Source organism: Balaenoptera acutorostrata, chromosome 6, assembly GCF_949987535.1.
Source record: "Balaenoptera acutorostrata chromosome 6, mBalAcu1.1, whole genome shotgun sequence".
Classification (NCBI taxonomy): domain Eukaryota; kingdom Metazoa; phylum Chordata; class Mammalia; order Artiodactyla; family Balaenopteridae; genus Balaenoptera; species Balaenoptera acutorostrata.
Genome location: NC_080069.1, coordinates 43,023,760 through 43,048,060, shown reverse-complemented (window position 1 = coordinate 43,048,060; position 24,301 = coordinate 43,023,760). Strand labels below are relative to the sequence as shown.

At 53.9% G+C, this 24,301-nt stretch overlaps 4 protein-coding genes across 15 annotated transcripts; 2 read left to right on the top strand and 2 right to left on the bottom strand.

Moving 5' to 3' along the window:
- Nucleotides 1-2,707, bottom strand: SIGMAR1 (sigma non-opioid intracellular receptor 1). The gene is made up of 4 exons (XM_007176896.3): nucleotides 2,436-2,707; nucleotides 2,098-2,298; nucleotides 1,872-1,964; nucleotides 1-1,078 (listed from the first exon to the last, which is right to left on the bottom strand). The coding sequence occupies exons 1-4, from the start codon at nucleotides 2,584-2,586 to the stop codon at nucleotides 852-854; spliced, it is 672 nt and encodes a 223-aa protein (XP_007176958.1). The 5' UTR covers nucleotides 2,587-2,707; the 3' UTR covers nucleotides 1-851.
- A 5,447-nt stretch (nucleotides 2,708-8,154) lies between these two features.
- Nucleotides 8,155-11,498, top strand: GALT (galactose-1-phosphate uridylyltransferase). 3 transcript variants are annotated; one of them, XM_057548556.1, is made up of 11 exons: nucleotides 8,155-8,288; nucleotides 8,588-8,757; nucleotides 9,014-9,089; nucleotides 9,180-9,228; nucleotides 9,353-9,482; nucleotides 9,634-9,690; nucleotides 9,843-9,965; nucleotides 10,251-10,383; nucleotides 10,486-10,569; nucleotides 10,890-11,044; nucleotides 11,312-11,498. In XM_057548556.1, exons 1-11 carry the CDS (start codon nucleotides 8,264-8,266, stop codon nucleotides 11,417-11,419), a joined length of 1,110 nt encoding a protein of 369 aa, XP_057404539.1. In that variant the 5' UTR covers nucleotides 8,155-8,263; the 3' UTR covers nucleotides 11,420-11,498. The 3 variants fall into 3 exon arrangements, with proteins under 3 accessions (XP_057404539.1, XP_057404540.1, XP_057404541.1); XM_057548557.1 differs by having other exon boundaries at nucleotides 8,160-8,370; XM_057548558.1 differs by having other exon boundaries at nucleotides 8,164-8,392.
- Nucleotides 11,499-12,894: 1,396 nt separating this feature from the next.
- Nucleotides 12,895-22,305, top strand: IL11RA (interleukin 11 receptor subunit alpha). 10 transcript variants are annotated; one of them, XM_057547553.1, is made up of 14 exons: nucleotides 13,234-13,748; nucleotides 16,192-16,291; nucleotides 16,581-16,641; nucleotides 17,329-17,498; nucleotides 17,636-17,750; nucleotides 17,901-17,933; nucleotides 18,019-18,185; nucleotides 19,249-19,412; nucleotides 20,217-20,358; nucleotides 20,711-20,830; nucleotides 20,949-21,045; nucleotides 21,299-21,381; nucleotides 21,585-21,625; nucleotides 21,888-22,305. In XM_057547553.1, exons 2-13 carry the CDS (start codon nucleotides 16,192-16,194, stop codon nucleotides 21,599-21,601), a joined length of 1,269 nt encoding a protein of 422 aa, XP_057403536.1. In that variant the 5' UTR covers nucleotides 13,234-13,748; the 3' UTR covers nucleotides 21,602-21,625; nucleotides 21,888-22,305. The 10 variants fall into 10 exon arrangements, with proteins under 10 accessions (XP_007176964.1, XP_007176961.1, XP_007176967.1 ...); XM_007176902.2 differs by lacking the exons at nucleotides 13,234-13,748; nucleotides 21,585-21,625 and adding an exon at nucleotides 12,895-12,977; XM_007176899.2 differs by lacking the exons at nucleotides 13,234-13,748; nucleotides 21,585-21,625 and adding an exon at nucleotides 13,080-13,156.
- Nucleotides 22,306-22,417: 112 nt separating this feature from the next.
- On the bottom strand, nucleotides 22,418-23,637 carry CCL27 (C-C motif chemokine ligand 27). The gene is given in 4 exon segments (XM_028165083.2): nucleotides 22,418-22,464; nucleotides 22,467-22,564; nucleotides 22,758-22,893; nucleotides 23,034-23,637. Coding segments are annotated over 4 exon segments (348 nt in total). The 5' UTR covers nucleotides 23,101-23,637.
- Between the last annotated feature and the right edge of the window lie 664 nt (nucleotides 23,638-24,301).

The following is a 24,301-nucleotide window of genomic DNA, read 5'->3' as shown; positions in this document are numbered from 1 at the left end:
TGAAACTGTTCGACAGGTCTTTATTGACAGACACAGATAGATGGACAGAGAATGCAGCAAAGGCAGCGTCTGGAAGCTGTGAAAAGTGTCTGTGTGTGTGCGTGCAGAAAAGGCTTTCTCTAGGCCAGCGGCAACCCCATGGACCTGGGCCCACCTGTCTAGGTCCTCACCCCAGCAGTGGGCCCTCAGCTGAGGCCGGCCTCCCCATTATACCCTGGAGGGAGGTATGACCTCAGCATGTGCCACAGTCTTCTGGTTCTCCAGCTAACTTGGTTGCGAGGGTGGGGACAGGCCATGAGGGTACTTGCATAGCAGGGGAACAGAATGGGGTAAGGCATATGGTGAGGACAAGGAGATGAAGGGGGAGGGCATCACAGCTGCAGGTGAAGGGAGCCTCCACAGGCAGCTCCTCTTCTCCCTCATCCCCCCCAATGGCTGCTGGGTTGAAGGGTCAGACCCAGGCAGTTTGTAATAGCCACCCCCATCCTTAACTCCAGAGCCCTGACTAGGGGCAGAGAAGCTCTGGAAAGGCCTGAGTTCGTGAGTCGAGCTTGTGGGACATGTGTTCGAACATGACTGGCCCCTTTGGTATATACGTGGGGCTCCCTCTCTGCATGGGTGTGAATGCGTAATGCTGCCGTACACACAGGATTCAGTATCTGAATGTGTGTCCCATGTGTTCCCATGACTATGTTTAGTTGTGTGCATGTGTGTCCCTGCTCATACACCAGGAACTCAGTATCTGCATGTTGTGAGTATGTCCATGTCTTTTCACGTGGGCTCCAGCAGGTGGATGTGTGCAGGCCTGCCCGCTCCTGTCCATCCACAGGTCCTCCTTCAGGCCTGGCTGGTCAGGCATCCTGGCCAAAGAGGTAGGTGGTGAGTTCAAGCCGGAGGCCCCGGGCATAGGCTTGAAGAGTATAGAAGAGGGTGAGGAAGTCCTGGGTGCTGAAGATTGTGTCAGCCAGCGCGAAGGCCAGGGTAGATGGGATGACACCCCGGCCGTACTCCACCATCCATGTGTTTGGCCCCCACTCCACAGCCGTTGCCTCACCAGGCCCGTGCACCACTGTCTCCCCTGGGGGGACAGAGAGCACCCACATGAAGAGCCTGGCCCTGCCCTCCCATTGCCACCACCTCCCTGGCCTGCGGGCTGTCTAGGGGTAGGGAATGGAGAGGGAGCTTCAGGAAAGAAAAAGCCTTACCTCACTGGCCTGGCTGCCCATCTGCAAGGGTAAGAGGCTAAGGTGGCCACTCTTAAAACTTTCCTCTGTGGCATCACCTGGCTCATGTCCTCTCTTGGGGGAAGCCTCACCTGGCCCTGCACCATTGTTTGGGAGTCATGGAAGTCTGCATTCCCAAGCCTCACTCATGACAAGCAGAAGTTTAGCTAAACTTGGGCTGGGCCTGTTAGATAGAGAGAGGTGAATATAAGACTTGCTAGGCTTTCTGAGAAATGTAGCTGTTCAGTTACAGTGCCTGCCATGCTTGTAACATTCAACCTCAAACTTACTTAGAAATCCAAATGTTTCATTATACACAAGAGGGAAGACAACTATCTGCCTTGTCTTTGGGGGCATGAGAGCATTTCTGATTACCCAACTGTCTTCCCAACAACTGCTCGAATACTGGATGATTAAAATCAGACGTGGTTAACAGGAAGCTGTTATGTTTTGTTTCCATTTGACAGAGGAAGGCAACGGAGACCCTGAACCCTGCCTCAAGCAACCACCTGTGGCTTAACTAGAAGGCAAAGAAACTAGGAGGAGGGCCCCTCAACGCACCCCTTTTCCATGCCATGCCTCCTTCCCCCAACTATAGGCACCCAAGAATGAAGAGACCCACCTCTCTAACAGAGCCACCTTACCCACCTGGGTAGAAGACCTCACTTTTGGTAGTGCCCTCTCTCCACTGGTGGAAGGTGCCAGAGATGATGGTATCCGAGATCTCAGCCCAATAGCGCCCTGAGGGACAATCAAACGGACACTGAATATCAGGGTATCCGCACCACTCGATGGCCTGGCCGAACATCAGGAAGGAGGGCATGGGCCCTTGTACAGCCCCAGCCTCCCAGTCCGGCCCGCCGCCAGCACTGACCCGAGTGGCCGCTAGAGCCCAGGGCGGTGCCGAAGAGCAGCACGTACTCGGACAGGGAGGCGTGCAGAAGGCACATGGCGCCCATCCAACCTCCCGCGTTCACAAACACCCACTGCAGCTCCTCGTCGGGCAGCACGTGGCCTGGGTGCAGGCGCCGCAGCTCCACGATCAGCCGAGAGAAGGCCAGCTCGTGGTCCAGCCCTGGCGGGGGCAGAGGAACAACCAAGTCAGGGCCAGCATCGGTCACGAACTGGGGAACGGTGCCCCCAGAACCTCCAGCTACGCCCGGCCCTCCCCAGCCCCCTGCCTTCCACCCGCCCGCTCACCCGCCGCCTCACCGGCGTATTGCCGAGCCAGCTGCGCGATCTCTTCATGCTGGAAGACGAAGCTCTGAGTGCCCAGCCAGAGCCAGACCACCTGGGCCAACACAGCGGCGACCGCCAGGAGCAGGGCGGCCCACGCCCACCGCCGGCCCACGGCCCACTGCATCGCAGCGGGCGGACTGGCCCAGCGCAGCGCAGAGAGAGCTGGAGCCTGAGGCTGTAACCCTCACTGCCTCCGTGTCTCTGGCGCGCCGTCCACGACCCGTTCCCCCGCCACCGCCGTGGTACGGCTCGCCCTGGCCAATCGGAACTGCCAGGGCACCGGGGCACCGCCTCTCGGGTCGAACCATTATCTCTCGGGGAGCGGGGAGCCGGGTGCGCCGAAGGGCGGGGCGGCGCTGCGCGCGTCAGGCAAGGGGGCGGGGCCAAGCCCTCCTAGCTGCAGGCGTTGGGGTTTGTCTCTAGGCACGCTCTCGCCTAGCGCGGTTCTACTTGGGGTTGCGGGGATGGCGGTGAGACCCAGAATGGACTGGCCCGCCTGGGCTCACTGACTGGTGAAGCAGGCGAGCCCAGAAGCGGAGCCTTCCGGACTTGTGATGGTTAAGGCCCGCCTTTGCTAGCACAGAAGGTGGGAAGGAGGCTCTTCTACTTGGGAACGTTATGGACGGCTTTTGGAGGCGGTGACACCTGAGCAGTGTCTTTAAGAGCGATGGGAAGGGCATTCCAGTGAGCCAGTGAGACCTACTCCAAGAGCAAAGGCACCGAGGAGAGACACAGCGTCGGGTCTTCTGGGGGCCAACAATTCATTCTTTATTCTGAAGTACAAAATATGAGAGGAGGGCCTTGTAAGCCAACTGAAGGTTATCGGTGGCGGCGGGGATCGGGGGGAATGAAAAAGGAAGAGAAGCAGAAAAGAAACAAGAAAAAAGAGGCAGCATAGTGCAGTGATAAGAAAGACACTCTGGACAGGACTGACTGTGTTAAAAGCCTGGCTCCTGCCACCTACTGGTTGTGTGATCTTGGGCAAGTTACTTAAACTCTTTGTGACTCAGTTTTCTCATCTGTAAAATGGGATGAATAAAAGTACATACCTTCATTGTAATGAAGACTAAATGAGTTAATATTTACAAAGCAATTAGTGTCTGGCATGTGGTGTCATATGTGTTAGTTATATCAATAAAACATAAAGCAGAAGAGAACTGGAAGAGTGTAGTCTCACACATGAGAGTGATGGAATGGTCAACACAGTCAAATATAATTGAGTGGTCCTATGAAATGACTGGAAATGGTCATTGGGTTTCTCAGTATGGGCATGTAGCAGAGATTATGCTATACATTCACAAATCCATTCCTTTTGCTCTTGGGCAGCCAGTCTACTTTGTAGTTAGGTGAGGCCATGTGATTGTGTTCTGGCCAATGAAGTAAAGGCAGAAATGACATATGCCATTTCCAGGTCTGGCTCCTAAAATCTTTTGTGAAATTCTTGACACTTTCTTTCTTGTCTTATCTAATATAGTTACATACAATTAAGTAGTGGAGAATTCCGAATGCTGCATGGGACAGAGCTCTCCCTCTCTCCCACAATGGACTATGGTACTAAGCCACTGAGTTTGGAGGTTGTTTGTTACAGCAGCTAAGATTATTTACCCTGACTACTACAGGGCAAAAGACATGTTATAGTGTACTGTGCAGGTAAGAGTAGAGGCTGGGAAGATGAACTAATTTTTGAGAAATTTGACCAAGAAGGGAATGATAAAAAAAGGGATTATTTAGAGGAAAATGCAGGATTGAGGGAACATGTTTTTGTATTGGCTCTGGCTTCTGTGACACTCCTGAGTTGACCATTTTTTAAGAACCCTGCGTAGCAGGGACTAGCAAATCTGGTCTCTGCCCCCTTGTTTCAGACAGAGTCCTCTGGGACTGTCTAGGTCTGCAGCTCCCCTACCTGGTCTTTCAGAAATCTTCTCCAGCTCACGCTGTTTTATTTTTGTTTTATTTATTTATTTTGTACTGTTTTGTATTTTTCTTTTTTTAAAATATCTTTATTAGAGTATAATTGCTTTACAATGTTGTGTTAGTTTCTGTTGCACAACAAAGTGAATCAGCTATAAGTATACATATATCCCCATATCCCCTCTCTCTTGAGCCTCCCTCCCATCCTCCCTATCCCACCCTTCTAGGTCGTCACAAAACATTGAGCTGATCTCCCTGTGCTATGCAGCAGCTTCCCACTAGCCATCCATTTTACATTTGGTAGTGTATATATGTCCATGCCACTTTCTCACTTCTTCCCAGCTTCCCCGTCCCGCCCTGTGTCCTCAAGTCCGTTCTCTACATCTGTGTCTTTATTCTTGTCCTGCCTCTAGACTCTTCAGAACCCTTTTTTTTTTTTTTTTAGATTCCATATATATGTGTTAGCATACGGTATTTGTTTTTCTCTTTCTGACTTACACTCTGTATGACAGACTCAAGGTCCATCCACCTCACTAAAAATAACTCAGTTTCGTTTCTTTTTATAGCTCAGTAATATTCCATTGTATATATGCGCCACATCTTCTTTATCCATTCATCTGTCAATGGACATTTAGATTGCTTCCATGTCCTGGCAATTGTAAATAGTGCGCTGCAATGAACATAGTGGTACATGTATCTTTTTGAATTATGGTTTTCTCAGGGTATATGCCCAGTAGTGGGATTGCTGGGTCATGTGGTAGTTCTATTTTTAGTTTTTTAAGGAACCTCCATCCTGTTCTCCATAGTGGCTGTATTAATTTACATTCCCACCAGCAGTGCAGGAGGGTTCCCTTTTCTCCACACCCTCTCCAGCGTTTATTGTTTGTAGATTTTTTGATGATGGCCGTTCTGACTGGTGTGAGGAGATACCTCATTGTGGTTTTGATTTGCATTTCTCTAATGATCAGTGATGTTGAGCATCTTTTCATGTGTTTGTTGGCAATCTATATGTCTTCCTTGGAGAAATGTCTATTTAGGTCTTCTGCCCATTTTTGGATTGGGTTGCTTGTTTTTTTGATATTGAGCTGCATGAGCTGCTTGTATATTTTGGAGATTAATCCTTTGTCAGTTGCTTTGTTTGCAAATACTTTCTCCCATTCTGAGGGTTGTCTTTTCGTCTTGTTTATGGTTTCCTTTGCTGTGCAAAAGCTTTTAAGTTTCATTAGGTCCCATTTGTTTATTTTTGATTTTATTTCCATTTCTCTAGGAGGTGGGTCAAAAAAGATCTTGCTGTGATTTATGTCAAAGAGTGTTCTGCCTATGTTTTCCTCTAAGAGTTTTATAGTGTCTGGCCTTACATTTAGGTCGTTAATCCATTCTGAGTTTATTTTTGTGTATGGTGTTAGGGAGTGTTCTAATTTCATTATTTTACGTGTAGCTGTCCAGTTTTCCCAGCTCCACTTATTGAAGAGGCTGTCTTTTCTCCATTGTATATTCTTGCCTCCTTTGTCAAAGATAAGGACACACCGTTTTAAAAAAGAGAAAGGCTAATTATTAGAGAAATGCAAATCAAAACCACAGTGAGGTATCACCTCACACCAGTCAGAACGGCCATCACCAAAAAATCTACAAACAATAAATGCTAGAGAGGGTGTGGAGAAAAGGGAACCCTCCTGCACTGTTGGTGGGAATGTAAATTGATAAAGCCACTATGGAGGACAGTATGGAGGTTCCTTAAAAAACTAAAAATAGAACTACCACATGACCCAGCAATCCCACTACTGGGCATATACCCTGAGAAAACCATAATTCAAAAAGATACATGTACCACTATGTTCATTGCAGCGCACTATTTACAATTGCCAGGACATGGAAGCAACCTAAATGTCCATCGACAGATGAATGGATAAAGAAGATGTGGTACATATATACAATGGAATATTACTCAGCCATAAAAAAAGAATGAAAGAATGCCATTTGCAGCAATATGGATGGACCTAGAGATTATCATACTAAGTGAAGTAAGTCAGACAGAAACCAGTAACCAAAGCACATAATGCTGGGACTTCCCTGGCGGTCCAGTGGTTAAGACTCCACACTTCCAATGCAGGGGGCGCAGGGTGGATCCCCGGTTGGGGGATTAGGATCCTGCATGCCGCACAGCGCGGCCAAAAAAGAAAAAAGAAAAAAAAAAAGTATTTACAAAAATAAATAAGCAAATAGTTTAAAAAAAAAAAAGCTGATAATGCTTCCTGGTTTTCTCCATCCTGAATTCCCCTCAGGGCGCCGTTGTGGGGGCAGCTGCAGTGGCTGATGCTGTAGCAAAATCTGTTGTTCACTGGAATAGCAAGGCAACATTCCCTTTCCACAAAAAGTGTATCTTTTATCCCCCTTCCCTCCCTATTACACGTGCAGCCAGTGGGACATGTAAAACTCTGGTTTCTCAGCTCCCTGCTCCCTGCCCTCTACCTAGTGGCCTCTTTAGATTCCAGTCTGAGGCCCCTGGGGCAGAGATAAGGTAAATGACCTATGACCCAGTTTTTACATCTGAGCTCAGCAAAACACCTGGCTTGTCCTGGCCTGGTCTGGGGGAAGGGGCCTCACTGCTACTGCCCAGCTCCTAGCTCACTAGGTTTCTATCTTAAGGCTCACTGAGGGAGTTTCCTGGTGGCCTAGTGGTTAGGATCCTGGGTTCTCACTGCTATGACACAGGTTCAGTCCCTGGTCGGGGAACCAAGATCCTGCACACAGCATGGCCAAAAAACAAACAAAAACTCACTGAAGTCTCAGAGGCATTTCAAAGCATCAGGAAGAGCTTGGAAACTTGGGTTCAAATCTCAGCTTGGCCACTTATCCTCTGGGTGATCTTGAGGCCTCAGTTCTCCACTGTGAAATGGGGAGGAGGTTCAGACAATATTTAGATGGTTCTATAAAGTGTCGGGGAGGAATTAATTTGAAGTTTATCCTAGTGTTAGCCAACTGGTTTGATCCAAGGAAAAGTTGGAGAAGGGACAGGGGTGTGCAAAGGAAACACCCCTGACCCCACCCAGATGGTGGTTGGAGCTACTGATAGTCCTGTCCTCCCCACATTTTCAGATTTCTTATAGCCCTCTTACCCTGACCACTTCTTGTGCTTTTTGTGTGTGTGCATATGAGAGAGAGAGAATATGATTACTTAGCCCTTTTTTCCCAAACCCGTTTCTGCTGCCTGGTGGGGCCAGGGCATGGTTACAGTGCGGTACCCACTCCTCCAGACAGTACCTGAGCCAAGGTTTAGCTGAAGCAGATCAAGCCCTACAGTCCCTCACCCCCACCCCCTTGCCTTTCCTCTGCCAGAGCCACCAAGCAGGTGAGTGAGGTGACTGTGGATCCAGGGTTATACCCTGACTTACCCTAGAATGTAAGCTCTGGGAGGGCTGAGACTATGCCTGACTCGTGCACACAGGGACATCCCTTTGCGCCATGTGGAGCCTAGGGGCCTGGCACGTGGTGGTAGATACTCAGTAGGTAAATATTTGCTGAATGAATGACCAGATGAATGACTTTAAGGCAGCAAATAACTCTTGTAAGCATCCTAGAGCCGAGGGATCTGTAGTAAGCAGCTTTCACGGAGGTTCTTCCGGGGTAGTTAGTGTCTTTGGCCCTAAAGTGGGATCATCAAAGTCGCCCCCTGTAGTTGTAGGCAGTCCTGAACTCCGCCCCCAGGTGGCCGGGCGGGCCCTCCGGCAGTCACGTGCTGGCGGTTGTCCAATCAGCGAGGGCGGGCCGGGGCCGGGCCGACTAGGAGGTGGGGGCGAGGTGAGCAGGCAGAAGTTCCCGAAGGTTTCTCCACCCGGTGGCCTCCTGTCGCGCAGCGGAGCGTGTCCTGAGCGGCGTCGGAGGCGGACGCCATGGCCACAACCTTCCGGGCGAGCGGTAACCGCAGGGCGGCCGGGACTCGCTAGGACGCGAAGCTGAGCCCTCCCCTTCCTTAGGAAGTTGTCGTCCCTGCTCGCAGGTCGGCGCGCCCACCCGTCCAGGCACGCGCGGCGAAAGGACACGCCGGTGTTGGGGCTGCAGGCTGATTGGCGCTGGGAACGCCCAAGCTCTGGCCCTTAGCTCCTGAGTAGGGTGGGGACAAGAGGGTGCATCCGAGCTTGGGCCTGCTGGTGGGTGAGACCCAGGGGAGAAAGGGGCGTAGGGCTTTGTGACTGATCTTGACGGTCTGCCCCCAGAGCATCAGCATATCCGCTACAACCCGCTACAAGATGAGTGGGTGCTGGTGTCAGCGCACCGCATGAAGCGGCCCTGGCAGGGGCAGGTAGAACCCCCGCTTCTGACGCCAGTACCCCGCCATGACCCCCACAACCCTCTGTGTCCGGGGGCCACACGGGCCAATGGAGAGGTAGGTCTTTAGATCCTTCCTCTGCAGGCTGGGCCCGGGGGAAGTAGTTCCCCATCCACTGCCCTTAGAGCTTCTCTTCGCCCTACCGGGGAGTGGACCCTAGCCCCGCACCCCACAGGGGAGTGGACCTCTGGGTCATATCCCACCAAGTCTTTTTGACCTCAGAGTGGACTTCTTCCCGCCTTGTAACCTTGAAGCCCATCAGATGACTGGTGGTATGGGCCAGCAAATGCTTCTAGCCCATACTTCTCTGTAGGTGAATCCCCACTATGAAGGCACCTTCCTGTTTGACAATGACTTCCCAGCTCTGCAGCCTGATGCCCCTAGTCCAGGTAACTTGGATCTAGCTGCTGTTGGGGAGAAAAGAGGCTGGACCTTGTTGGGAGACTTCTGTTGCAGAGAGTGATACCCCTTTATCTTAGGGCCCAGTGATCACCCCCTTTTCCAAGCAGAGGCTGCTCGAGGAGTTTGGTAACTATGAATTTCCACTCTTACACCCTTCAGCCCGGGGCCTGGACTGAGCACTGGGGTTGGGCCCTGCCCCCAGCACAATGAGCCCTATATCTCTGTCATTTCTCCCTCCTTCACCACCTAGTAAGGTTATGTGCTTCCACCCCTGGTCGGATGTGACACTGCCACTCATGTCAGTCCCCGAGATCCGAGCTGTCATTGATGCATGGGCCTCAGTCACAGAGGAGCTGGGTGCCCAGTACCCTTGGGTGCAGGTCTGTGAGGTCGTCTTCTCCCCTAGATGGGCAGGGAGGGGGTGGTGCAGTTTGGTTTTGGGAAGTGGCATTTTTATTTCCACAGGTTGTGGTTCGGAGGGGTTGACTTGCTGTCCTTTTGGCTATAAAGCTCCCTACCCCTACTTCATAGATCTTTGAAAACAAAGGAGCCATGATGGGCTGTTCCAACCCCCATCCCCACTGCCAGGTATGTGTGTCAGGGGCTTCAGTGGATATCTGGGCTGAGTCCAAGACAGTGTGGGGTGGGGAACTGGAGTAAGGGAAAACAGAGGAAGTATGCTAGTGATGTGGAGGCTTGGAGGTGAAGGATCTGTCTGCTCTTCTCCTCCCCCTTGACAGGTGTGGGCCAGCAGTTTCCTGCCAGATGTTGCCCAGCGTGAGGAGCGATCTCAGCGGGCCTATCAGAGTCAGCATGGAGAGCCCCTGCTAATGGAGTACGGCCGCCAAGAGTTGCTCAGGAAGGTGGGAGAAAGCTGGATCTTGTGTCCCCAAGAAGCCCGTAACCTCACCCCAAAAAGGAGAGGTGTGTGAAGGAGGAGGGTAGAAGGGAAGTAGCAGAGAGACTTGCTAGGAGGACATAGCAATAAGCTAAAGGAAAGGTGATGATGGCTTAGACTAGGGTGGTAGTGATGGAGTGGTGAGAAACCATCGGTTTCTGGGTACATTTTTTCTTCTCCTTCCCTTGCCTATTTGCCGACCCCCCCTCACACCCACCTTGATGACCTCATCTCCATTTGGTCGGCCTAGGACCGTCTGGTCCTAACCAGTGAGCATTGGTTAGTGCTGGTCCCCTTCTGGGCAGTGTGGCCCTTCCAGACACTACTGCTGCCCCGTCGGCATGTGCGGCGGCTGCCTGAGCTGACCCCGGCTGAGCGTGACGGTGAGTCTCCCAGATGGGACCCTGGGGCCAGGCTTTGGATGGGGATGGTTCTGGTGGGGCCAGCATCTGGGCCCCAGACTGAGAGTCAGGCTCTGATTCCAGATCTAGCCTCCATCATGAAGAAGCTCTTGACCAAGTATGACAACCTATTTGAGACATCCTTTCCCTACTCCATGGGCTGGCATGGTGAGGCTTTTTGAGTACCCATATCTATCCCCAACACCATTTCTGGGCTCTTGGGTCCCAGCTTAGTGGACTGCAACTCCCAGCAGGCCTTGGAACACTTGCTGGGGAAGTGTTCAGAGCAGGGATGCTGGCACTGAGGGTGGAGAAGCGAACGTGGTGAAACTATGTCTCCCAGTGGGCTTTCCAATGCCTTGTCTCCTCTCTGGCAGGGAATGCTGGAAGATGTAGTTTTCAGGTATCTGCTATGGTCTGGGGGTAAGAGCTAGGCTGAAGAACTAAGAACGGACCCTTCCCAACTATCTCTGCCTTCTTCCCGCCAGGGGCTCCCATGGGATCGGAGGCTGGCGCCAATTGGGACCACTGGCAGCTACATGCTCATTATTATCCTCCACTCCTGCGTTCTGCCACAGTCCGGAAATTCATGGTTGGCTATGAAATGCTTGCCCAGGCCCAGAGGGACCTCACCCCTGAGCAGGTCTGGACTTGGAGCACCCTGGGTCCTCGGGTCCCCTTTTCTCTCCTATTTCCTCAAGGGATCCCAACAATCTTGACCCTGAGAAGCCCCACGACCTGGGTATTCCTAGGGACTCAGGAGCTGACTCCTTCATCCTCTGGCTATTCCAGTGGTCGTTCTCACCAGCCTCCCCACCCCACACGCTCTCCCCCAGTGTCTAGTGTCTCCTAGCACTCACCATTCTGGGCAGCCCTTACCCTCTCTGATTATCCCCTTTCCCCCTCCCAGGCTGCAGAGAGACTAAGGGCACTTCCTGAGGTTCATTACCGCCTGGGGCAGAAGGACGGAGACAGCAGCCATCGCCTGACCACACTGACCACAGGGCCTTCTGCCTGAGGGAACTAGGGCCTAGGGTTTGGGCAGATGTGGGATCAATAAAACTGTGCTTCTCAAACTTTAATCACATATTCTAACACCAGAGGAGTGTGAACTCTGATCCTTGGGGGTCTGGGGTTAAAGGCCGAAGGCGTAGCTCCAGCCACAACTTTTCTTTGCCAACAGATGTGCAAAAACTTAGGGCACAACCTCCCCACCTCTTTGCCCCAAATCTCTGAACAAAATTAATACTCAGTGTCATGTCTGGCTTTTACTCCTAGAGTAACAAAGGCATCCCAGTTTAAAATGGTTTTAGAATCCTTTGTTCTTGTCTTTGGCTGAGGCTTTGGGAAGGCCAGAGCCCCCTTTACTACCATCCCTAGGGTGTCAGCTCACCAAGCCTGGGACTGAAGGTTTGGTCGGAGTGGGTGAACAGGATCCTTGTCCCATTGGTCAGTGGCCAGACCCTGGGCTCCTGGCCAGAACCCTGGCTTTGTGAGTGGCTGCAGCTTGGCTCTGCTCCAGCCCACAGAGGCTGAAGGGGTGGGTAGGGAACGTGTACGTGGCTTTGTGTCCTTGGCCTTTCCAGACTCCCACGTGCAGCGTGTATGCACAGGCTCTGTACACCTCTGTTGCCCCTGTGCCCCGATCATTGCACAGGGCAGAAGACAGCTCTGGCAGGGAAGGGGATGCCAGAGTTAGGAGCCTCAGGGCCATGGTAGGAGGGGATGGTTTTTGGAGTGACTCTGGGTCTACCCCCTCCCCTCTGGAGCTGTTTCCCTGGCAAGACTGTAACTGTGGGAATAACAAGTCATACAACCCAGGAGACATGATGCCACCTAGGGTCCTCCAAACTTTTAGGTGAGGACAGGAGCTTGTGAGTAATGCGGGAATGGCCAGAACACTTTTTGTCTCCATTCTTCTCAAGGGAATTGAGTCTCTGGGAGGGGAAATCACACAAGGCTGGACAGTGATGATCTGACCCAGGAGAACCTTGGCAGCCTGCCTTCCGGTCCAGGATTCTTTCTTCCTAGAGACCCTGGAGGGGAAGGGTCAACTTGGAGTGTTACCCTGGTTTGGAAGAAGCTCAGACAAATGTGGTACATATTTCCCTTGAGCCCCCATTGGCTGGGGAGTGGAACCCTGGATGGGTGACATACATAGCTACACACACACCACACACACACACCTGATCCTACACCTTTTATTTGCCTGCATTTTGGAATCATCTAGGGAGTTTTAAACAGTACTGATTTAATTGGAGTGTGGCTTGACAGTTTCAAAACCACAGTGTCCAGCGACGTTTGAGACCCACTGCCTTACAACCAGTCCACCTCCTTCCTTATCTGGAGTCAGGGGCACCTTCAGCTTCTCTGGTCACCTGCCCAGTAGCTCCTAAGCCACTGAACTTGAGGCTTTGTTTGAGGACAGCTGGGGGGTGGACGGGGAGGGGCCTGAGAGCTCTGGTCCTGCTGTCCCAGGAGGAGAGGCTTTCAGGCCCGGACCCAGGAACCCGGCTCCAAACTCGGTCTCCGGCAGCCTCCTCAGTCCCGGACGGGACAGGAAGTGTCCGGCAGAGGTGGGTGTGGAGGTGATTGGCAGTTGGAGGCTCCAATAGGTCGAGCCCCCCTATTTCACCCCTCTCCTTCCATTGGTGCCTGGGCGGAGCCGCCCCACGGCGGGGCCCCAGGGCGGGAGGGAGTAGAGGCCGGGGCAGAGGGCGAGGGCGGAGGGCGCTGGCGGCGGCGGCCGCAGAAGGTGAGGCCTTATGGGGCCGCGGGTGAACTCGAGGGAGCCTTGCCAGGAGAGGGCGGGGCCTGGGGGTGTGGGATTTGAAGGGCCCGGAGTGACTGACGGACTGTCAGTGCGTGTGTGTGTGTGTGTGTGTGTGTGTGTGAGAGAGAGAGACTGCAAGGCTGTGTGTGACGCTGTCAGTGTGCGAAACTTCGCAAGTGTTGCTTGGTGAGACTGTCAGCTAGTGTGATTGCGGGTGTCGCTGTGCTGTGGCTGAGTCTGCATGTGGCTGTGTGTGTGTGTGTCAGTGTGCAGTTTGGGGGCAGAGACCGGGTCGTGCGTTTGTGTGTGTGTGAGAGGGCCTGTGACCACATCAGGGAATGTGTTTTGGGAAGGTTTCTGCGGAGTTTGAGACTGTGTCTGCCAGTGTGAGAGTGGATGGCTGGGTTTGTGTGTGCCAGTGTGTGACTTCAGCACGGCAGAGGAAGAATGAGACTTGCACTCGGCGTGTGTCCTGTGTCCTAACTGTTAGACTGTGGAGGAGTGGAGCTGGGTTTGCATTTTGGGGACCCACTTCAGTAGCCAATGGGACTGACCTCTCTACTTAGTGGCCAGGGTAAGCAGACCATCCCCAGCACACTTGGCTCTCCCTCCTTCTTTTAGTGCTTGAGAATCCTTGTCACTGGTCCACTGCTTCTTATTTTCTGTCTCCCTGTCTGACTCAGTTTCCTTATATTTCTTTTTCTCTCTCTACTACTGTCTTCCTAGAGCTAGTGCTCTCTGTGTCTTCACACTTTCGTCTCCCCAGGTATCTCTGTGTATCTGCTTTTTAGTCCTGCCTCTCATGTTCTCTGCATCTCTGTCTCTCTCTGTGCCCCTGTGCCTGACTCCCCTGTTCACCTTTGTCTCTTTGGCTACCTGGGGGCCTGAAATGGTGATGAGATGGGGGATCTGCCGTGCTAAGAGCTCCCTGGAAGAGAGGGCTTACACTGTGATGAGGAGTTGCTTTTAGAGAGTGCTGTGACCCCCCATCCCAGGGGCGGAGTGCTAAGTGTGTGTGTGTGGCTGTGCAAGGAAGAGGGAGATGTGTGTCTGTGTGTGTGTCTGGGTATGTGTAAATGTTTAAGTGTCTGAGTCTGAGTGAGGATGTCTGAGTGTATCGGTGTAACTGTGAGTGGCTGTGTCTGAGAGTGTGTGTCTGAGGGTAAGTGTGGGTCTTGTGTATCTGGCACCAAGGGACCAAAGGCATTTCCTGGTGCTGGGGCCTGAAGAGTAGAGGGGGAGGTGAGAAATGCCTGGAACGTCCAGGGGAGGGGGAAACTGGACTCTTTGGCTTTTCTTTATATCCCCCAACATGGGGCCCTCTTCCCCTTAAAACACAGACAGCTGTGCCTTGCTGGGGAGTGAAAAGAGTGGGAGCACGACTATGTGTCTGCTTTTTGATTTGACTGTGTCCACGTGTGTTCAAGGGAGTGTCTTTGTTGACTGTGCCTGGGGAGTCCACGCGTGAATGTGCCTGTGTTCTGCTGTGTGAAAACACAGGAACCTCTTGCTGACAGAGACACAGCAGCTCTCCTTTCCCTCTTGCTGTGCCTGGCTGTGCCTGGCTGTGCCTGTGGCTTCCTTTCCAGACTAGGGGGAGGCCTCTTCCCTTCCCAGGGCCTTGGGTGGAAGGGGGTGGGAGAGTAGGAGGGAGGAGAAAGGAGAGAGGAGGGGGCCTGGCTAGGGATGGCTGAGCTCCATGGCCCAGAGGGGCGGGGGCAGGGAAGGGGAAGGAGGGGACGATTCTGGGGTCCCAGAACTGAGTAGAGCGGAGACGGGTGCTGTAGCTGGCGGGAGGAAGTCCTGGAGGCCATGGACACTCAACCACTGGAATCATCGAGGTAGGGCGGGGCTGAGCACGGTAAATGCGGCCGGGGGGCCGGGGTGAGCCACTAGACACACTTGGACAGACACACAGACACGCGGAGGTCCCTGCTCAGCTCTACCTGGGAGGGATTTGGGCTCTCCCTCTTCTGGAGCCCTTGCCCAGGGCCCTTTCCCCATCCGCCCCTTCTCCTGCCCCCATTCCCTCTTCCCCACTGCCTTCCTCATCCTGCTTTCTCCCATCCAGGATTCCCTCTCTCCTAGCACCTCTGTCCCCCATACACACATGGTTGGTTACCTTTTTGGCCTTTCTGAGACCCTGCTGCCCCAGCCCAGCCCTCACCTTGTTGAGCTCTCACCGCCTCCCAGTCCTGATCTCTGAGCATCTCTTTGTCCTGTGGCCCCAACCCCAGCCTCCTGTTCCTGCAGGCTCCCAGCTTCTCTCAGCCTCCTCTCCCGTCCCGCCACCCTGTCTCCATCTTCTGGCTCCTCGCCCGCCCCCAGCCTCTGGCAGCAGTCAGGGCATCTGGATCTGCTTAACTCCGCAGCCTCAGCCTGCACCCTAGCCCCATCCGGCCTCGCAGGCTCAAGACCAGCAAGATTCCAGAGTCAGGCCCAGATGAGCGGCCCAGAGCAAGGAGCCAGGCCCAGGCGAGAGGAGGCCTGGTAGCCAGAGCAGGGCTAGGCCTCATGGCAGGGGTACCGGGTGGGCTCAGACCCACCATGACAGTCCCACCCCAGGGTGATGAGGGCTGCCTGAGGTCAGTCAGAGGCAACGACTATCCCTGGGCCAGGTGGGATGGACACGGAATTCCCAACAGCTGGATTGGAGGAGTTAATGGGAGTGACTGAGCTGGTGCCAACACTTGGTGCCAGGGGTGGGTGCCAAGGGTGGTGCGGGGGGCGGTGCTGGCAGAGTCTGTTGCCTCCAGCTTTTGTTCTGGGCTCTAAGCCCATGACTGAGAAGGGGGGTGTGAGGGTGTGTGTGCATGCATGTGTGTGCACTCACACACAGCGCTGGGCGTATGGTGGAAAGGGGACCTTACATCAGAGTCCCCAGTGATGTCTGATGTCCTTACCCCACTGGGCACCTGGTTTCCTCCGAGAAGGCCCCAGTCTGGAAGAGGAGGAGGCAGGCTTTAGCCTCCCATCTTGGGAATGGGGGATCGCTGACCTTGCCTCTCTCCCCACAGATGAGCAGCAGCTGCTCAGGGCTGAGCAGGGTCCTGGTGGCCGTGGCTACAGCCCTGGTGTCTGCCTCCTGTCCCTGCCCCCAGGCCTGGGGCCCCCCAGGTGAGAAAAACTCTGCTCTATGACCCAACTCTGACCTGTGACTTGCCACCATCACCGTGGCCCCTTCTCATGCCTAACTTGTGATCCTCCCAACCCCTGACATCCAATCTGGCAACATCTCTCTACCCTGCTCTCTGACCTCTGTCTCCAGATTATAACATGATGTTTTGACCCCATGACCCCACTCAGGTCTTAAAAGTCCACCCCTTATCCTTTCACTCTCACAAAGTGTGGGGTGGGGTGGGAGAGAGGGAAAGGAAGAGCCTCTGCTCAGAAGTACCTTCAACAGGGGTCCAGTATGGGCAGCCTGGCAGGGCCATGACGCTGTGTTGCCCTGGAGTGACTGCTGGGTAAGTGTTCCACCAGCCTGCTGGGCTGACAGGACCCTTTCATGACCCATTTCTTGACCTTGCCCAGTCCTCACACCCCTCCCATCCTTGCCCCTTGTATCTGTAATCCTCACCTCTCTGTCTGTCCTAACCCTCAAACCATCCTTATTCAACAGAACATTCAACCAACATGTATTGTGCACCTGCTAAGTGCCTGGTCTATTCTAGGCCCTGGGATACAGCAGTGCACAAGCCAGGCAAGATGCCAAGTAGTAATACCTGCAGGGCAGAAAATCAAAAGAGAGTCAGGTGGAAGAGGATAAGTGAGCGATCACTTTTTATTGGTAATAAGGGAAGGCCTCTCTGAGGAGGTGACATTGAAGCTGATTTCTGAAGGTTGGGGTATAAGCAAGCATTCCTGACAGAGAGAACAGCTAGTGCAAAGCCCTGAGGTGGGCGTGAGCTCCACACTCTTGAACGGAAAGAAGCACAACCTGACTGGAGTGCAGTGGGGGAGGGGGAGACAGGAAGGTGATGAAGAAGGAAAGGAAGGCAAGGGCTAGATCACCAGGGGCTTTGTAAGCCAGCAAAAGGAGTTTGAGCTTTACTGCAAGCACAGTGAGAAGCCAATGGAGAGCCGTGACATGGTCTGACTCATAGTTTAAATCTTCCCTCTATCTATCAATCATCATCTCATCTCACCCCCAGGGCCCCGGTGTCCTGGTTTCGGGACGGGGAGACAAGGCTGCTCCAGGGACCTGACTCTGGTCTAGGGCACGAACTGGTCCTGGCCCGGGCAGAAAGCACTGACGAGGGCACCTATATCTGCCGGACCCTGGATGGTGCACTTGGGGGCATGGTGACCCTGCAGCTGGGCTGTGAGTTGGGGAGGGAGTGTTGGCGGTAGCAATGATGAGACATGGGGCTCCTGGGGGAATCCAGGCCCTGAGTAAGCCCTCTGGGATGGGGAGGGGCTGGGGACTTCTCAGTCTCCAGCTGCACCCTCTGCCTCTAGACCCCCCAGTCCGCCCTGTTGTCTCCTGCCGAGCAGCTGACTATGAGAACTTCTCCTGCACTTGGAGTGCCAGCCAGGTTAGCGGTTTACCCACCCGCTACCTCACCTCCTACAGGTGTGTGCATGATCGGTGTGTATACCTATACGTTTGGGTGTTTAGCAAAACATGGGTACGGGAGGTAGGTAAGGAGGTCCTGAGGAAGGCCTGAGAGAGAAGGAGGACCCTCCTTTCCTTCCTGACCTCAGATGGCCTCCTCCCTGCCAGGAAGAAGACGGTACCAGGAGCTGATGGCCAAAGGTAAGACATGAGGGGGAAGCTGGGGGCTCTAGCTGGGTCTCACAGTGAGCATTTCCAAAGCTCAAGACCACATCCTCTCTCCTAGGATGAGTCCATCCACAGGGCCCTGGCCATGCCCACAGGACCCCCCAGGGGCTGCCCGCTGTGTAGTCCATGGGGCAGAGTTCTGGAGCCAGTACCGGATCAATGTGACTGAAGTGAACCCCCTGGGGGCCAGCACACGCCTGCTGGATGTGAGCTTGCAGAGCATCTGTGAGTACCCACTCCTAGAGCTCTCCCCAAATCCCTACCACAGAGACCCCAAACGGACCCCAGAGTACAGGTACCCCCCAAATTCAGAACCCTCCTCCCCTGAGCTCCCACATAGTTCCCTCCCAACACAGACCCATTTCGGCCCACAGATGGCCCCCATGGAGACTAAGAACCCAAGAAGATCAGAGCCCAGGAGGCAGGGTTACATCAGCTTCTAGAGACTGCTGCCACTACCCCCTTCCCTCCTAGTCCTTCCTGGCTGCCTAGCCCCAGTGCTGTCTCTCTGCTTCTAGGCCTTGTGCTGAAGGCAGTTCTATCTCATGTTCTCCCTGCCCAATGGAAGCCCTTGCTGGCCTCTCCTTCCTCTTGATCTGTGTGTGGAAGGGGGTCACCAAAGCTCTGGCTGGAATTTGGGCCAACTCATCTTCCTTGGATGGAAAGCAGAATCACTCTTTTTTTTTTTTAAATTTATTTATTTTATTTATTGATTTTTGGCTGCATTGGGTCTTCGTTGCTGCACGCGGGCTTTCTCTAGTTGTGGCGAGCGGGGGCTACTCTTCCGTTGCAGTGCGTGGGCTTCTCATTGCGGTGGCTTCTCTTGTAGAGGAGCATGGGCTCTAGGCGCACGGGCTTCAGTAGTTGCAGCACGCGGGCTCAGTAGTTATGGTTCGCGGGCTCTAGAGCGCAGGCTCAGTAGTTGTGGCGCAAGGGCTTAGTTGCTCCGCGGCATGTGGGATCTTCCCAGACCAGGGCTCGAACCCATGTCCCTTGCACTGGCAGGGGGATTCTTAACCACTGCGCCACCAGGGAAGTCCCAGAATCACTCTTTAACTCACTCAACAAACATTTCAAAAATCTGTCCTCAGATCTTAGCTTACTTTATAATCGGGATGACAGATAGGTCCTGAGCCTAATGGATGATCAAGCTTAAGATTTCCCCAACCTCCTTGGAAGTGCCTCCCCTCAGTGACCTTTAGGCACACACCCATCTTCCCTTGGGAGGTGGTGGGGAAGGGATGAGTACCTGTCTTGTGCCCTGAATTTGTGTCTCCACTGCCCTCAGTGCGCCCTGACCCACCCCAGGGGCTGCGGGTAGAGTCGGTACCTGGCTATCCTCGCCGCCTTCGTGCCAGCTGGACGTACCCTGCCTCCTGGCCCCGCCAGCCCCACTTCCTGCTCAAGTTCCGGCTGCAGTACCGTCCAGCACAGCATCCAGCCTGGTCCACGGTGAGGCCCTTGGAGTGCGTCCCAATCTGGGGCTGTGGGTCCTGTCTCTAGTTTCATGTTCCTAGGTGTTCTACGTGACCAGATCTGGCAGGTCACTGACACCCCGTGGACTTCCCCTACAGAGTACTCTCCATGGGCCAGGCCTTGTGCTGGGTGCTGGGGTTGTAGCAGGGACCGAGGGACTGAGCCTCTGCCCTGCAGGGCTGTAACTGATCTCAGCCCATCTGTGGGAAGACAGCAGTGATTTTTTAAAAATAACTTTTCTAGGAAAAGGAGTGCCTTTCAGCCAGAGGCACAGCCTCATACAAACACTCATATACTCAGATGTGGATAGAGGTGAATTCCCACGTCTGGAGATGGCAAAGATTGCCAGCATCAGGCCTGGGGAGCCGCTGCCTCAGACAATAACCAATATTTATTGAACACCGTCTGTCTGCCAGGCACTGTGCTACACATTTTACATGTATTATCTCGTTTAGGTGTATTCACCTCTATTTTACAAATGAAGAAACTGAGGCACAGAGAGAGGTCCAAGGTCACTCAGTAAGTGGTAACAGCAAAGATTTGAACCCAGGCAGTCTGAAGTCACAGCCTGTCTACAAAACCACTGTGCACTTTTGTCTTCTGAACACTAGGTGTAGACCTGACACCACCAGCCACCCTACGTGAGGCCCAGACGGCTGCATCAGGCTGACAGGGACAGGACTGGGAGGAAGGGGTGCTCTTTGCAGACTGGGTCTGGGGTCAGATAGGCTGAGTGCTTATAACCTGCATAACGTGCCGATGAACCATCTGCACTGCCAGGTGGAACCGGCTGGATTGGAGGAGGTGATCACGGACGCTGTGGCTGGGCTGCCCCATGCCGTGCGGGTCAGTGCCCGGGACTTTCTGGACGCAGGCACCTGGAGCGCCTGGAGCCCCGAGGCCTGGGGTACTCCGAGCACCGGTGAGAGACAGAGCCTAGGGAAAGGGCAGAGGCCCCGCTGCCCAGCATCTATCGGAGGAACTGCCGGCGCTAGGGGGCGGCGTGGCAATTGCGGCCCCAGGCTTCACCTGTAGCTGCCTGCAGCCCCGCCCTAGCTTAAACCCTGCCCCAGATTAAACCCCGCCCCTCAGCCTCCGCCCCTCAGCCTCCACCCCTGCTTACATCCCCAGAAGCTGGCTCTGCCCTTTCAAGCTCCGGCTCCGAGGCGCCCCTGTGTCCAACCCTGGCCCTGGCCTCGCCTGGCGCCTGGCGGGCCCTGGCCTCCGCCCCGACCCCGCGTGGATAGTTCTCCTCAGGTCTCGTCTCCCTCCAGGGCCCCTACCGAAGGAGATACCAGCTGGGGGCCAGCAACACGCGCAGCCAGAGGAAGAACCTCAGGCGGATAGCCCTGCTCCCCCAAGACCGTCCCTCCTACCAGACCCGCGGCCACTTGGTGAGCTTGGGCAGATGGGCAAAGGTGGTAGAGGATGGGAAAGCCCCAGAGAGAAGTGGGCACCGAGTTTGGTCAGGGAGGCTTGCTCTCACAGCTGGTACGTGACACTCCCCCTCAGACCACAGAGACGCCCTGGAGCAGGTGGCTATGCTGGCATCTTTGGGAATCTTCTCTTTCCTGGGACTGGTGGCTGGGGCCCTGGCACTGGGGCTCTGGTAAGTGACTGCCATTGGCCTCTCATCCTCTGATCCCACACAGGGGCTCTGATACCCATAGACCACACCCGTTCCCACCCCTCATGACTTTGCACTGAACGTGTCTGATTCTGGAACCATTCCTCCTCCTTCTCCCGCCCCCAACTTCATGATTCTCACCCTTTCCTCTCTTGACCCTTTACTAACAAACCTTTTTGGAAGAGACTGAGATGCCCCACATTGTCAGGGAGACAGCTTCCTTTTTGTGCTCCAGGCTGAGGTTGAGACCAGATGAGAAGGATGGACCCCAAAAGTCTGGGTTCTTGGCCCCGATGATTCCAGTGGACAAGCTTCCAGGTGAGTATGACCTCTGGGAGGTTTGGACTTGGAGATATGTGCCCTCATTTTGAGTGTCTGGATTAAGAGCCAGGTGCCTTAGTCATAAGGGTTTGGGGAATCAGAGTTGGGTCTCCTCATTCTTGTCTAACTTCTGGACTCAGGGATGGGCCTTTCATTCTTGAGTCCCGGGCTCAGAGTTGGGTCTCTTCTGTCTCTTGCAGGATACTGGGGCTTCTAGATGGACTCCCTCCTCATTTTCAGGGTATTAGGCTCAGAGCTGGATATCCATCCTTATTCTTGGGATGTCTGGATCAGAGCTGGATCCCCTGCCTTATTCTTGATGTGCCTGGGCCCAGAGCTAGGTCCACTCCCTCATCTTCAGGGTATTGGGGCTTACACAGAGGTGGGCTCCCCTATTCATTTTTGGAGTGTTGGGCTCAGAGCTGGGTCTCCTCCCTCATTCTCAGGGAATCTGGGACAAGATCCAGTCCTACTATCTCCCTTGATTTTCCTCCTCCTTCTAGGAGTCCCAAACCTGTAGAAGATCTTGGAAGGCTTCAGCTGATTCCATCTATAACTCTGTCTTGCTGGTGTGGATGGACGGACAGGTGGAACCCAGGCAGGACAGTAGATCCCCATGGAGGGGGGGTTCTCAGCTGGAAGTTCTGTTTGGAGCTCATTTCTATGAGACTCTGTGTTCCCAACTTGCCAGCTGAAAGGTGCCTGGACCTCTGACTTCATCCCAGAGTTGGAAGTCCACCTGAGGAATGTGTGTAGATATGTATGTCTGTGTCCATGTGTGTCCAAGTGTATGTGAGGCAGGAAACATGTGTTCTCTGCATGTATGTATATAGGTACCTGGGGAGTGTGTGTGGGTCCTTGGCTCTTGGCCTTGCCCCTAGCGGGGGTTGTGAAGGTGTGAATAAAGAGAATGAGGAGGTTCTTCTGTTTGTTGACATGTCTCACAACTCCAGATTTGGGACTCACAGGAGAATACACAGAACTTGGAGACCACAGTCAGAGACTATTGGGTGATGCTGCTTTATTATTTTGGCTACTGGGGGCCCCGGCCCATTTTCCCTATCATCTCCAAACTCAGTTGGGCAGAGTCCCCTGGAGCCTCTTCCCTTGGCAGTCAAACCACCGAGTCAGGCTGAGGTTCTGGGGGTGGATGCAGACGCTGCGTCAAGACAGGTGAAACCTGGGAAAGGAAAGGTCCAAAGCCATGGTCATAGCTTGGAGATGAGGGTAAGGCCCAAGGGTTAGAGGCAAAGGCCAGATGAAAACCCGAGTTGGCATCAGAATTAGCAATTGGGGCGGGGTTGAGATCAGCATCAGGGGTTGGGACTGAGGTCAGAGTCAGGGGTCAAATCAGGGGCAGAGTCAAAGCTCACACGAAGGCCTGGAGGTAACAGTCCCCATCAGCTTCCTGAAATTCCACTCGGATGACATTCCTCAGTAGTTTGCTTGAGAGTGGCTGTCAGTAGAACTGAGTACAGCATGATGTAGTGCTGGGTACCAGTGGCAATGCTAGGGGACAACAGGACCATGTGTTCAGAGGGCTTCTGACCCTAAGCTCCATCAGACAGCTGGAGGCTGGGCTTCCTGGGCCCCTTTCCCTCCATCCCATTCACCCAGACCCCTGGCCTTCTAGACCCCCAAACACTCACCTCCTCCAGGGTCTGGGCTTAGCAACAGTAGCAGCAGGAGGCTGCTGGTGGGTGAGGGCCCCTTCATGATGCTCAGCCTGGATACATCCTTCTTTCTCCACCTCCTTCCCTACCTTTTATCTGGGTGCCTTTTACCTGGGGCACCAGGTGAGTCAGCGGCAGGTGAAGATGTATTGCTCATCCTGTGACACTCCTGGGCCCTAATTACCAGAGACCCCTGTGCCACAGACCCCTTCCTCTTTTAGGACTGTAATTTCCCATGGGCTCCTAAATCCTGGGCAGAGAAGCTGGGGAGGGGGGTTGTGCATGTGAGGACTGATGGTACAGTAACTGAGTAAGGGCGGCCAAGGATCCACAGTGGCATCCAATGATGGACATTCACACTCACATACTCATAGTTACACATTCACAGTCACACCTCACTCGATCAACCTCACATGGTCAGACAACCCCGGATGGAATCATACAGTCCCAGTTATACTCAAAGTTCCACTCCCACACGGTTGTGTTTTCACAATCGTCCAACCACACAGTCACACTAGCACACCCAAATTCTGACAGGGGAGTTGTGGGTGGGCTGGGAGCAGATGGCAGGCCAGCACCAACTTGCCTTCATTTCCCCCTGCCCGCTTCCTGCCCTAGCCTGCTTGTCTTATCAGGAAAAATTGATGGGAATGGCTCCCTAAAGCAGGCCCTTCTGACTGAGGAGGAGTCTTGCCTGGGCCAGTCACATTCAAAGTGAGAAGCTGGGAGAAGGCCCTTTTTGGTGGTAATGGGTTGCCTTGGGGATACTGAGGTGTGGGTTGCTTTCCCCAGGAAGATGAGATAGGGAGGAAGGATGGGGTGGATAAGGAGGGCAGATGAGGGAAGATAAAAGTTCTTTGGTGCCAGGTTGCTGCTGTCCAACAGATAAGAGACCCAAGAAATCTTACGTTCCTGTTTTTGCCTAGTCCTGTCCCAGACATGCCAGCCTCTTACCAGCAGAGGCCTGGGGTTTCCAGCCCCTGGCTTATTGAGACATCAGATTCAAGAGCTCAGTTACCTCTCCTTTGTTCTATTCAAATGCCAGTTTCTCTCTATTGTGGGCCTGGAAGAAACCCCCCCTCCCCAACCCCTACACCCTCTGCATCCCATCCTCTTGCTAAAGCCCCAGCCTCCCTTTACCTTCCTGTCCCTTCTTTTTATATCCTATATCCAGCCCTCACCCCCTCTTCCCCTAGCCACCCACCTCCCCACCCAATGCAAAACTATTCCTCATCTTCCTCCTC